Source organism: Galeopterus variegatus, unplaced genomic scaffold (genome assembly GCF_000696425.1).
Source record: "Galeopterus variegatus unplaced genomic scaffold, G_variegatus-3.0.2 Scaffold1604, whole genome shotgun sequence".
Lineage (NCBI taxonomy): Eukaryota > Metazoa > Chordata > Mammalia > Dermoptera > Cynocephalidae > Galeopterus > Galeopterus variegatus.
Window position 1 is genome coordinate 144,787 of NW_007727715.1, and position 13,384 is coordinate 158,170.

A 13,384-nucleotide genomic window follows, 5' to 3' on the forward strand; every position below is an offset into this window, starting at 1 on the left:
CCAGTTCCAGGTGCACTGTGTGTCAAATGCTACCCTCAACACTTTATGTGTATGACATTATCTAATCTCTACACCAAGGCTGCTTTCCCCATTTTACAGTAGAAAAAAAATGAGGCTTTGAAAGGTAAATAAGTGATGTCATACAAGATTTAAGAGACTCAAACCCAGACCTGACCCTAAATCTGAACTCTTAACACCTATCCTATACTCCCTTCAGAATATTCTACTATTCATATCTTTATATTCTCACGTTATACTGTAAAACCTTTCATTGTAGGAAGTGAATCAAATGCACCTTCTGAATCAAATATTAAATTATGCTCAGTATGCTTTTCCTTTTTCATTAGTTTGGGCACTTAATTTCTTTGAAGATGAAAAGTCTATATCAACAAATATATTATATACCGCTAGTAAACAAAATATGTGATCGACTTGAGCACCCCCATCCCCATACCAGGCTCCATAACAAAGAGTTCATTATACTTAATGCAGAGCTGCTGCAGGGCATTCACTAATTGGCTCCTTGGTAGCCTAAATTAGCAAACATACTTCCTCAGGAACCTACCAGGCAGGGAATGACAGACACAGAATATAGCTCCATGACTCCAACTAGAAAAGAAATGGTAAAATTACTAAGTTGTTAGTAAAGAGCTAATGATATAACAGTATGTCGTCACTATAAAATATTCCTTCAAAACATATCTAACAATTTTTTCAAATGAGCTTTCTTGCTATTTACTAAAAAGAGTCATCTATCTACTCATTCCCCAACTTATAAAATTATGCTCAATAGTGAAGATCAATCTCAATGGCCTCCTCCTTGAAGAAGCATTTCCCAGTTTCCAGTAGACTGAATCGCTCTTTCCTCAGCAAACTCCATGTACTTCTGGTCAACACAGTTCATTATGCTTTAACTATAGGTCAGTTCTTACATGTCCCTCTTCACAGCTCAAGTGACTAGGACTGTAGTCCTATCTCCTAGCCCTAGCAGAGCTTTATAGATATTCTTTTCAAAAAATAAAGAAAAAGTAGCAATTTGAATTAGGTTTTATTTTAAGATGGGCAAGCTGATTCAAGTAACTGCTATTTATGTGGTATTAATACTTTTACCAGAAAGATTTCTAAGCTTAAAATAAATACATAAAATACATAAAAACATTTTTATTTGATGTATAATATATATAATACATATTTTAATATTTGCATTATAATTATATAATAGTATATTATATTTCATACATCAAATCAAAGAACATAATTCATCCTTAAAATTTAAGTTCAAGGAGACAACATCAAATGTCTGGATGCTAATATTCTTAGAAACCAGTTATATGCATATAAGGAAAATTATTTCATAGTCAAGTGAATTGCTTTATTTTATATTACCCGCAGCTATTTAAAACACCCTGGCCACATAAATTAAATATACATAAACACTACCTGTATTTCAAAAGGTAAAACTTTACTGTCATTAAAAAAGTAATCACATGTGATACGGTCATAGTGGCCCAATTGGAAATGTTCTAAGCATGGAAACAGGAGGTCTGGAAAAGTGGTATACACAGAAGTTATGGTTAAGTATGTAAAAAATAGAAGTTATCTCTTAGTGAGAAGCTAATGAAAGGGGTCCAGCAGGGACAAGACTTGGTAAAGCCAAAGCCCCTGGAGAGAAATATATGTAATAATTTTACCACAAAGGTGAAAACACCTTAAACACATAAGTCCATAAGTGTTATCAAAACTTGTATTCTTGTATTCAAAGATTCCAGTGTGCTTTGGTGTTGAAAACAAACTTTTAAGAACTGTTACTGTTTTGATGCTACCTTGCTAATCTCAAACACCTCAGAACACACAGTTCCTACTCTCTGAAACAAAAATCTAAAATAAAATAGCACCTCTTTTAAAATAAAACAAAAAAACCCTCAAACCTCTCCATTAAGACTAAAATCCCAAGTGTGATTGAAAGACTACAAAACTGACAGTGTTGTACTAAATAAAATGTTGTTTTTAAAATGCTGTGCTTCATCATATCTAAGACATTTTCTAAAGACACATCATTGGAAAAATCCTTTTGTTTTTCTCCCTTACCAATCCATCACCCTCCATCCAAAAGCAGAATGGGTAAATCTTGTCTATTTTAGCAGAGAACTATTTCTCAAAGATGTTCGATTCTTTTCCATCCTCATTGCCAAATGACCTTCATCGACCCTCACCTCAACAATTAAAATAACTTCCTAACTAGTTTCCCTGCACAAGTCCTTCACCTCCTGTCCCCAACAGATACTTCATGCTAGCCCAGGACTATCTAAGACATAAATTCGATCATATCACAACACAACTTAAAACTGTTCATGGTTCCCATTGCCCACAAACTCTCCAGTCCTTAGCATAAAATTCAGACCTAAAATACATAACTTTTTCTATGAGATTAAAGAGCATGATTTATATCTTAATAATATGATTTCCTTGTATATAGTAAATATTAAAAAAATAATAATAATGAAAATATCATTGGATTATCAGAGGAAGAATTCAGAAAAAAATCATCCTGATGAACTGCAGTAGCCATACTGAGACAGGAGGCAATGCAATGAATTAGGAGACTTGCAAGGACCTTCTTTATATCTTTAATCTTTAGAGTTCCCCACTTTTATAATAAATGTTTGCTGAACGTGGGTGTTTTCTGAACCAAAACTTAAGATTCTTTTACCCCAGCAATTTCAAATTTACACAGGAAATAACTGGAACAAATATTTGAAATTGGGACTATCAAATCTCAGAAGGTAGAACAAAAGAATTATGCTGGAGGAACCTGTGTATATTTAAAAAATACTATACAGGCAGTCTCCTCTCTCGCCTAGACCCTGACTGTTTCAAGGTAGAAAAGAAGAGCTAGGTTAATCTGGAATAGGGAATTTTAGCTGGCAGGCCACAGGTGAAAAATAAACTGAACAATACTTGTTTAAAGCAAAGCACAATCATACAATTAATGTGTTTCCAATGTATTTTTCTTGACGTATACATGTTCATTAATGGCAATTAACGAAGATTATATTTGTCTACATGCAACATTGCTGTTATAGAAAAATAATTCTGCTTCTTGGTTTTAAAAAGAGATAATTCTCTCAAATTTTACCTTAAAAGTTAAAACAAAAAAACACATATTGATTTCCAAAAATTGGTGCACTGGGGTCATTAGAATATAATCTTAATACCTTCCTATCAGAAACCTCAAGAGGACTTATACACTATATCTTGTATTTGATCATATCACAACAACCTGTTCTCTACTACTGGACTAGCTATGTGTTATCCTGTGTCCAGTGCCTAAGAGCTCGTTAATTACCTAAACTATATCTCCATAGGTCTTGTTAATTACCCGTCTCCTGTCTCAGAGGACCTTGTTAATAACTTGTACAGTCTCTCTAAAGAGGTCCTAACAACACATTAAAATTAAAGATGCTTTTCTTTTAGCACCTGTCAAGTGCTGTAAATTGAGAAATTTTCACATCAGTTTATTAGCCTACAGTAGTTTCATGGATTTTTTTGGCTTGTTTTCTTCTTTCTCACAGAATCTCTCTGTACTTCAATCTCTCAACTCAAAATAATAATAATAACAATAATAATAACTGAGCAAAGTTTGTCTTTTTTGTTACAGAGCTTTTTTTGTTTTCAATTTTGAAGACTATAAATATCAATTTGCATTAGTGAGTTAGCAAGAGGATGGCATGGTTGGTATCTGCAAATTAACCCATTGGGAGATGCACCAATTAATGAGAGCTATTATAATGAGTATTAGGATGACAAAGGGTAAAAAAGTTTCCAGTAGCATCTGGGGAGTTGAACATAAAAGTTCTAGTTAGTGTTAAGGGAACTAATCACATTGCATATTTCATGTACCCAGTCACTGTTCATTGGATACATTCTGTAAATCTCTGGGCACTAATGGATTAATGGCTCTAAAAATTATCTCAAAAGTTTTTGTTTTCTGTCTCAAAAATGAAGCAACAAATTTTCAGCTGTGTAAAAGATTTGTAGCCTACCATGAATAACAGGCAAATTATCTTTAACATTAGATACATATGACCGAAAAGTAAATATTGCTATTAAAATAAACCTTAGGCATGTTAAAGTTTATGATGCCAAAGACTGAGCTTTAAACTCATTCTGGGGGAAAAAAAATAGTCCATAAGGAACATCACATGTATTAAGGTTTAAGAACAACAAATAGAATCTTTTATTTAGCATCATTTGTTTACTATACTTTTTAAAATCAAAATATAAGCCTACAGTAAACAGTTCATCATTTTTTATGGACATGGTATACAACTTAATAACGGTTACACGCTAATAGGCGTATAGTGATTTTTGATATGTGAAAATGAGAAACACACTTAAATATACATTCTAGGTAACGAATTTTTTGTAGCTCCTAAGAAAGGTATGACACAACCACAGACAGGAATTGACTAGTTAAGGAAGGAAGACAAGCAGGGGGAAGTAGGTCAACCTGAACTCAAAAGTAAAAGGCACACTGCCATGCAAAACTACAAAACACTAGTGATAAAATGAGGTCTTGATCTTAAATACCATGTCTGTACTGCCCCCCAAAATAACTATTTGGCCTAAGTTCATCCACTAAGAAGTAGGTAGGCTCTTCCACAGCAAATACTGCAAATGGAAATGCATGCTGTAATGAAACCAATATCACGAATAATATGAAATATAGCATTAAAGTATCCTAGAGCAACTAAGAATTTGCTACATGGTATTCACAACTACAGTAAAGAAGGAAATAATGAAGTGAAAGCATGTTGTGTGTCCAAGTCACAAATGGAAGGATGTTCCCCACAAAATTCTCTGGTAAAAATAACTCACATAAGTTCTTGCTCTCCGATCAGCTGCTCCTCTAACATCAAACAAAATTAGCTCATCACACAGAGTAGGTGTATATTACCGACTTTTTTTAAAATTGCAGAATAAGACATACCCAAGCAATTTTCTCCTTATGTTAATGAATTCCCTTAACTAGGTTGAGTTCTTCAGTCCTGAACTTTTTCATGGAGCCCATGCCTCCTCAGAAGAACATGTATCACAGAGTTTCTCTTCAATTTACTATATGCAGCATACAAATATAAGCATATTTTTAAGTGTCATTCATCATTATTGATACCGAGGTTTTACCTGAATCCTGAAAAACAATTCGTCCACACATGCAATAAATAGTTAATAAAGAGTCAGACATTGCTGCTTGGTCTTCAAAATGCCCACTATATTTTAGGTATCTTTTACCTTTTCAGCCAAATCTCTTACTCCTCTTCAAATCTGTTTTAAGTCGAGCTGATTTCCTTATTGTGCCCTCTACCTCAGTTAGGGCCCTGTAAGCAAAGCCAATGTGACTGAGTTGTCCACTGAAATATAAGTTTATCAGCACAACCCCTGAATGCTTATGAAATAGGTGATATAATTTAGATCAGCAATTTTTAAACCTGATAATCAATGAGAGGTTTTTAAAATGCTGATTTTCATTTCAGAGCCCACTCACTAAAGATTCCAATTCAATCTGAGATGAGGCCCAACAAACTGCAGTTTAAAAAAAAAAAAAAAAATCCCCAGGAGCTCTTGATATTCAGCACTAAGGACATGCACTGATCTAGGTGACCAGGGCACCAAGAAAGAAGATTCAGCACAATTGTTAAGAAGCTTATATAGCTTATATGGGAAAACTATAACATCTATACACAATAAACATCATATAGTAATTATTCTATATCAGCAGAAATTCAAAGAAGGGAAGCACCAAGTGATTACTCAGGAAAGAATTAAAGAATTTTTAGCATCAAGTATAGATAAGCTTACAACACTCAGAGACGAGTTAATAATGCACTCAATAACTGAGCCAAGGAATGGGGAGATGGCTTGGCTTACAAGGACCTCAGGGTAGAGAGGTAGAGTAAGGAAGTTAACTTACCTAGAACAGATTGGTAAGGAATAGTAAAAGAAAAGTTTGGCAAGTAAGAAAAGCCTAGACTACAATAGGCCTTAAAAGTTAGAAGAGTTTGGGTTTGGTGTTGCAAACCAGCAGTTAAACTTTTTGACCTGGGCCTTCTTAACCAAACAAAGGTATTACAGCCCATGTGCCTTGCTTAGGATAAATAATGCTAAGTGCTGTAATAAATACATGCAAAAATCTCAGTAACTTAATATTCTAAGGATTCATCATTGAGACAAGGTCCAGTTGCTTATTCCTGGTCAGGTGGACTTCCACTTGCATTCAGGGACCCAGGTGCTCCTACCTTATCACTCTCCCTCTCAAAGATCCTCTCCATTCAACTAGTGTAAGGGTCGGCAAATTATTTCTCTAAAGGCCAAATAAATATTTTTGGCTTTGCAGGCCATATGGTCTCTGTCACAATTATTAAACTCTATCAATGTAGCATAAAAACAGCCATAAACAAATGAGCTGGCTGTGTTCCAAGAAAACTTTATTTACAAAAACAGGCAGCAAGCTAGATTTGGCCCACAAGCCTAGTCTGCCAATCCCTGCTTCAGGGTAGGGAGAAAGAGAGGCACTATAGAGGACTGTGTAGGAGGTTTTCATGAACCAGACCTGGAAGTGGTATACTTCTCTCCCACTAACCCTTCAATAAACCACAACTTGGTCACATGTCCCCACCTAGCTGAAGGGTCTAAGCTATGTCCCAGTTTTAAAAAAAAAAAAGTTCATTTAGTGAACATACCCAACCATTTCCACTTTACAGGGGAAAATAACCCAGTGTTGAATAATAATTTGTTTAAAAATTGGTAAGTTATTTTACTTATTTTAAATTTATTATGCATATTTATTAAATTATTTATAATGCATTAAAAATCATTTGTGAACAAATTGTTGAAATGGTATTAAAAACATCCAGGCATAGTTGTTTTTTGAAAATGATATACTGCTGGTACACCAAAGCATTATTTTACAAATTGTGGAATAAATCATACAACATATTAGTTGATACTCATGATGTTAAGTCACCTGTAATTTACAATTAAAAAGCAAGAGTATCAGCAATTTTAAAAACACAAACAACTCAATAGCAATAATAATCTGATAAAACATTTTCCTAAAAATTACAAGAACTCCAACTATACTTTCGTGTATATGTGCAGCAGGAGTTTTGCAGCATGCCAAGTGTTAGACAGCATCCAGACTTCTTAGCAGAAATCTGGACTGGCATCAACAGCACACACAATGCTGTGTACTCACTAAACACAATTCAGTTTCCTTGTGGGTACAAAGCTAAACCCTATTTCTTAAATGGCTGCACGGAGGTTGGGAGATGACTGAGCTCTGACCAATGGGGCATACGTGGAAGTAACGCACACCACTACCAGGACTGGCATATAAAAATGTCCCGCCTGTGATCCTTCCCTCTTCCCCTACTGCACTGATTTTGGAGGCCATGTGTTAAATGGCAGCATCACAAGAAGGAAGAAGCTGGTTCCTGAGAGACTGTGTGGAGCTGAATGACTTCACGGAGCAAAGCACCCACTTTTCCCATCCCCATCTCGGTGAATTGCTTTGTGACAAGAGTGAGCAATAAACTTTTACTGTGATAAGTCACTGGAATCTGGGGTTGTTTACTACAGCTGATACTCTACCCTCAAACAAAGTTTTTAACAGACTCCAGAAGTGTGCTATTCAGATTATAAATATTAAATTTTAATAATCCTTTAAATCTCACTTGATTTTTAACATGTTTAGTTGTACATAAAAATGCACACATTTGCCTTTATGGATATGTTTTCAGTCTATCAGAAAACTGGGCTGGGAGCAGGAAACTAACAAAATGAAAGTAACATTTTAGGAAACTGTTCTACTATCCTGTGTTCATTTATTCAAAATTTCTAACATCTAATGTCTATCACACATCATGCTGGAGATTAAGGCAAAGATGAATGAAAGGTAGGCCCTGCCCTCAAATGGGTCATAGTGGTGGGAGAGAAAACTAAACTATTAGTGAATGATGTTATGCCCATATAAGACAAGACTTATGTAAAAACAACAACAAAAAATGCTGCAGCACAGGGAACTACTATCCCTCCCTAGAAGAGTAAGAAAGGCTTCAAAGAAGCAGAGTCATGCAAGAGGACACTGTGAATTAGTAACTTCAGGGAAAGTGATTCAAAGAGTCCTGCTCTTTGTTGAAGTAACCCAACATAAAGCCTAAGTAAATTCCTCTAACACTTTTATGCAAAACTATGGGAACTATTCCAAGAACAAAAGTAAATGCAGTACATTTTTTGTAATTTCCAAAGTGATTTCTTCAGATGGACTTCACTGACACTAAGAAATAAAAATTCTAACTTCTAAGAAAGTGTTCCTTAGTGCATTTAAAACTTTTTGGCATACAGAAAATTCTCCAGTTGTAACCATGCACATTATTCACTTGGGGTAATAATATGTTTCCTATGTATCTGCAATAACAGGTGAGCCAGTTCACTGGCAAAGAACAAAATCCAGTTCCGCAGCGATATATTTCACCCTTAACTTTGTTCAGCATGCTCACAAACACTGATCGCGAAAGTCCAGGAAACTCTGCAAATAGATCTACTTAGGACTACTGCAAAAATAACTCACAGCACGTGTCCTAACGATGTAAGTCTACAGCTTCAAAAGTGCATCTGGTTTGGATGTTAATGTGAAAAATTTTAAATGTTCCACATAACTGAGGGATGATACTGGAAGGATAAACAGAAAAACACTGTGAGGACAATACTACCTTGATCATGTCCTCCCAAATTCCACTCCAGACATAGCTGCTGGCCAAAAATGTGAACTGCACTCTTTTCTGTGGTCTATTTATATTCAATCTTTCTTTTTTATGCTATTAATTAGAGCTTCCCCTTTACTGCAAATGTTTTACATTTACCACAAAGACGGCTTGGGACACAAAAAAGAGTAAATTCCCAAGAATCTACAAATGTTCTGTCCTCATATCTAGCATCTCATAAATATGAGGAAGAGAAAATCTTCAAACTAAAACAAATATACTTCCAATCATTTTATACATATATCATGAAACAACCTTAATTTTGACAGAAACAGCATTAATATTGAAGTAACTTAAAACGAAGCCTAAATCTGTTGAAATGCCAAGTTCACTTTTAAAACTCATGGCAGTCCATGTAAACAGCCCACGTATAGGACAATTAAAAATTTAAGGATACTTTTTTTCCATATGCTACTATAATTTAAAAACATTCCTTTCCTACCATTTCCACTTTCTTGCTTTTCTTTGACTCTAGAATAATCTAAATTACCCAATCTCTTAGTTATCTCAGACAGGTGTTTTCAACAATCTTCTGCAAAAATAGTTCAGTAAAGGGGAAAAAAGCCAATATATTGCTATTTACCCCTGTAACTTAGGATTTAATGCAATATGTGAAGTATACTATGTAAAATACCAAAATAAAGTATTTTAGAATAGCATATCAAAACTATGAACTCTTTAATAAAATATTGATACCATATGATAAAAATGTACTTCTCTGGAGGATAGTGTATAAATAAAACTAAAAGATACTTTCTAAAACCACAGCAAATACCCATTTATTGATAAAAGAAAACAAAAGAAATGCATACTTTTTGTTGAAAATTTTAAATGCATTTTTTTTAACATCATAGAAGATATATGAGAGACGTGGAGAAGTACAGCCTAAAAGGGTGACTGTTAATACTTAATTTTGTTTATAGTTGGACAAAACAAAGTACTATTTTTGAATAAAATATGACAACACATAAAACATAACAGCAGTTACTGTTTATAAGTTCCCCATTTGAGGCCTGGCTTTGTACTAAGTACATTTATCCTCATTGAATCCTACCAAGAAAGTGTTATTTTCCATGCTTCAAAGATAGAGATGCTAAGGTAAATAGAGGCACTATAAGGGAGGATTCCCATTCAGGTCTGTATATTATACATTACTGCCTCAAGGAATAACTTCTGTTATGTAGCAAACATTCTACTATGCTCATCCATGATAATTACTTAAGATTTCAATTAATTCATCTAATTCTTTCCTTGAGGTTTCCTTAATCAGTTATTCCACTATTCACTTCTGCAAAATCCATAATCATATTTAAATATACATAGTTCCAACTTGTAAGGAATAAGAAAAGTATCATTACATACATAACTGAGAACTCAAAGTCTGAAAATCAAATCTTTATCATGGCAGTGATTATTTGTGACTATAATTCATCACACAGATTCTTTTGGTGTATTTATCATACCCATGAGGGTCACTAAATTCTAATAAACATTCACAAATAAAAACTGTTCTAAACAGCCACTGAATAAGAATAGTTGACATCTATTATAAAAACTACTAATACTTACGCCAGTATTTCTTAAAAAATAGCCCATGCGTTGCTACTAGTCCACAAATCCTCTCCAAATAGCATGTGAACTAATCCCTGGAAAATATCCAGAATCACATTTTCTAAATTTCTGGTTTGAATTAACACCCACTGGTGATTCAATCTCGCCACATCTCATCAAAAGCTACACTGTTTTCTCCATAAGTTTTGGTGAGCTTCTGGCTCACGTAAGTAGAAATAGACCAGGGTAGGGAATAAGAATCTTTTAGCCTTCTAAGATAAAATGTTCCATTCCAAACATGTAAGCAATGTTGTCTGGCTCTATAATTAATTAAAAAAATAAGAAATGTTTTCAAATAAAGTAAAAGGAATTTAAAATATTCAAGTATTTTAAGAGGGATATTTGATACTTTCAAGTAGAAGATTTTTCCCAAATAGCACAACTTCTCCCCTATTAAGCTTACCTTGAAGATGGCATTATATTTGAAGCCCTGAATTTTGCTGTAAACGGATTAGTTGACTCATAATCAAAATAATCCTGACGATTTTCACTAAATGCATTAGGTGATTTCAAGTCACAAGGGCTATCAGATCCCCCATTGTTAAGTTTATCAGATCTCCTGCTATCTTTCTTTCCAGTCACTCTTTCAAACAGGCTAACTTTCTCCCTTTTCTCTCTTTTATTTTCTTTTCTTACTTCAATTGATTTTGAAAATAAATTCATGCTGTTGTCCCATGATTCACTGCTTTCTTCAAATGGATTTTTTTTCCTTGGCAGTGTTGCAAATTTTTGGGGTAATGAAGCAGTCACATTTGTAAATGGGTCACTTTGTCTTCCGAAAGACGATTCACCTTCATCCACAATGCTGTCAGGTTGGTTCATTTTAGAAGTATCAAAGCTTAATGTTCTTCTGTGTGGAGATTTGAGACTTCCTACAAACAATTTTGTAGTTAGTACATAATCAGTGACACATTACATCACACTAGTTGACACACTCTGTGTGCATTCTGCCGCTTTCAGAATGAGAGCAATTAGCTATTTAAAGGTATTAACCTTAAAAATAATCAAGGAAAACAACCTTAAAATGTTAAGGTATAGCAGTCTGAAGAATCTAGGCTAATAACAATTAGTGTACTGCTAGACAATTAGTAATTTACTCAGCTCAGAAACAATCACATAAACTATGTCAAAACTAGAGGTTCTGCTTGGCATGATAAAGTCAGAAATTCTCAAAGACTTTTTTTCCATCTTTAGCATTAAATTTACTTTCTTACTTCTTAAAATAAAAGTCTTTTCTAGGGACTTTATGATGAAATGGAATATTCATTTATGCTTTAGGCTTTCTAGACAGAAGAAAGAGCAGTAAAAAAAAAAAGAACCCAGGCCACGAAAGGAGACTAGGACTCATTTTATTATCATATAATAATATAAAATAGAAATGCAGACAAGCTCTGTCTTCAATAAACTTATCAATTCTGGGTACAGTAGGCACCCAAGTCAGTATTTGATGAATGACTAAATTTAGAAAATACTACCAAGAAACTGCAATTTTTATTTTCTAACTTTGAAAGTTAAACTTTAAAAACTAAATGGGGAGGTCAGACCACTAAGGATACAATTAGAAAGAATAATGCCACTTACCACTTTCTGTAACTGCTCCAAAGGAATCTGTCTGGCGTCCAAGCAGATGCGTTTGACCTATGGTGCCAGACTTCAGTTTCTCAGAGGACACGTGGGACCCAGTCAAATCAGACATCGAATGTGCTGAAGAGAGTCGCTGAGGACCCAAAAGAAAAGGCTTTTTTGGTTTGGATTTCATTTGGATTTCACCACTTGAAAATTCAATACTGGTATCAGGAATGGGAGTACTTGGAATAATTGCAGAAGACGTGTCAGAAAATGTCCCATCATTTTTTCTACCTTTCATCTTATCTTTTAATTTTGCAAAAGGAGATCTTGTTTTGTCCTTCATTGATAAGTCAAACATACTTGCTGTCATATTGTTCCTCATAAATTGAATATTGACCTTTATCTCACCCCTGTTTTTGGCTCTTTTTCCTTGTTTGGATTCTAATCGGAACCACCTTGAAGGGAAGAAAAAAATGGGTTGTAACACATAATAAAGAAAGGATATCGGGCTCTGTAACATACACATAGCTTTCCAGGTAAAGCTACCACACATCATGGCAATCTAAGCCCTGAATGAGAACCTGTCGGCCAGAGGATTTCTGGTTTTACTCAATATTTAATTTAAAAAACTAACTGTGTCTGTGATGTGATATATACTAAAGGAACAGGTCTTCAGCAAGTTTGAAAAGGTTTTTAGATAACCTTTTCTTTCATGATCTGAAAATCACTCATCATCGAAAATTCTTATCAACAATAGCTAATATGTTTCCATATGGAATAAGTGCTGTTAATGGTCTAAAGACGTTTTTTAGCATTAAGACACTAAGGCAGAGACTTTAGAAGAATTCATCAATACAAATTATTTTTGAGCACTATAAAATGACAAATGATGACATTTTAATAATACTTAGCCACTATCCCCAAATATTTGCTTATATAAAAGTATGAAGAAAATTTTAACATTGGAGACTACGACATTTAGTTTGCTAATCATTAAAATCGCATATAATTTAGATTCGTATAAAATGAATAAATATGCATTATGAGCAAAATATAAGTGACAAGTCTTGGAAAGAGTTCTGAAGAAAAAAATAAAGCTTAAATGCTTCTTGTTAGAATCTATCTGCTTCATTTATTATTGCTACTGTGACAATACCAAATAAAAATTACTTTATAAATGGAGCCAAATCTTATGCTTTTGGTCACTTCAACGTATTACATTGCCCACTTCTAAGTGATGTTTAAGAAGCAAAGTTTATTTGGGCTTTGTTTATAATATTTTTATCCATGAGAAATTCTCCAGTTGTCAGTGTCACAAGTGGTTATTCTACAGGACAAATAGCAAAAAAAAAAAAAAAAAAAAAAAAAAAATTTAAAATCAA

The 13,384-nt window shown here is 34.0% G+C and overlaps 1 protein-coding gene across 3 annotated transcripts in view; it reads right to left on the bottom strand.

The window, feature by feature from the left end:
- The window catches only part of RAB11FIP2 (RAB11 family interacting protein 2 (class I)), a 36,988-nt gene that overhangs the window by 17,964 nt on the left and 5,640 nt on the right, over positions 1-13,384 (bottom strand). For 2 of the 3 annotated variants that reach the window (XM_008577927.1, XM_008577925.1), the window contains exons 2-3: positions 12,015-12,457; positions 10,837-11,305 (exon numbers count right to left, since the gene is read on the bottom strand). In XM_008577927.1, the coding sequence (XP_008576149.1) occupies positions 10,837-11,305; positions 12,015-12,384 (839 nt within the window). In that variant the 5' untranslated portion in view covers positions 12,385-12,457. Of the gene's footprint in view, positions 1-565; positions 610-10,836; positions 11,306-12,014; positions 12,458-13,384 lie in introns of all 3 variants that reach the window. The other variant, XM_008577926.1, reaches the window with a different exon arrangement.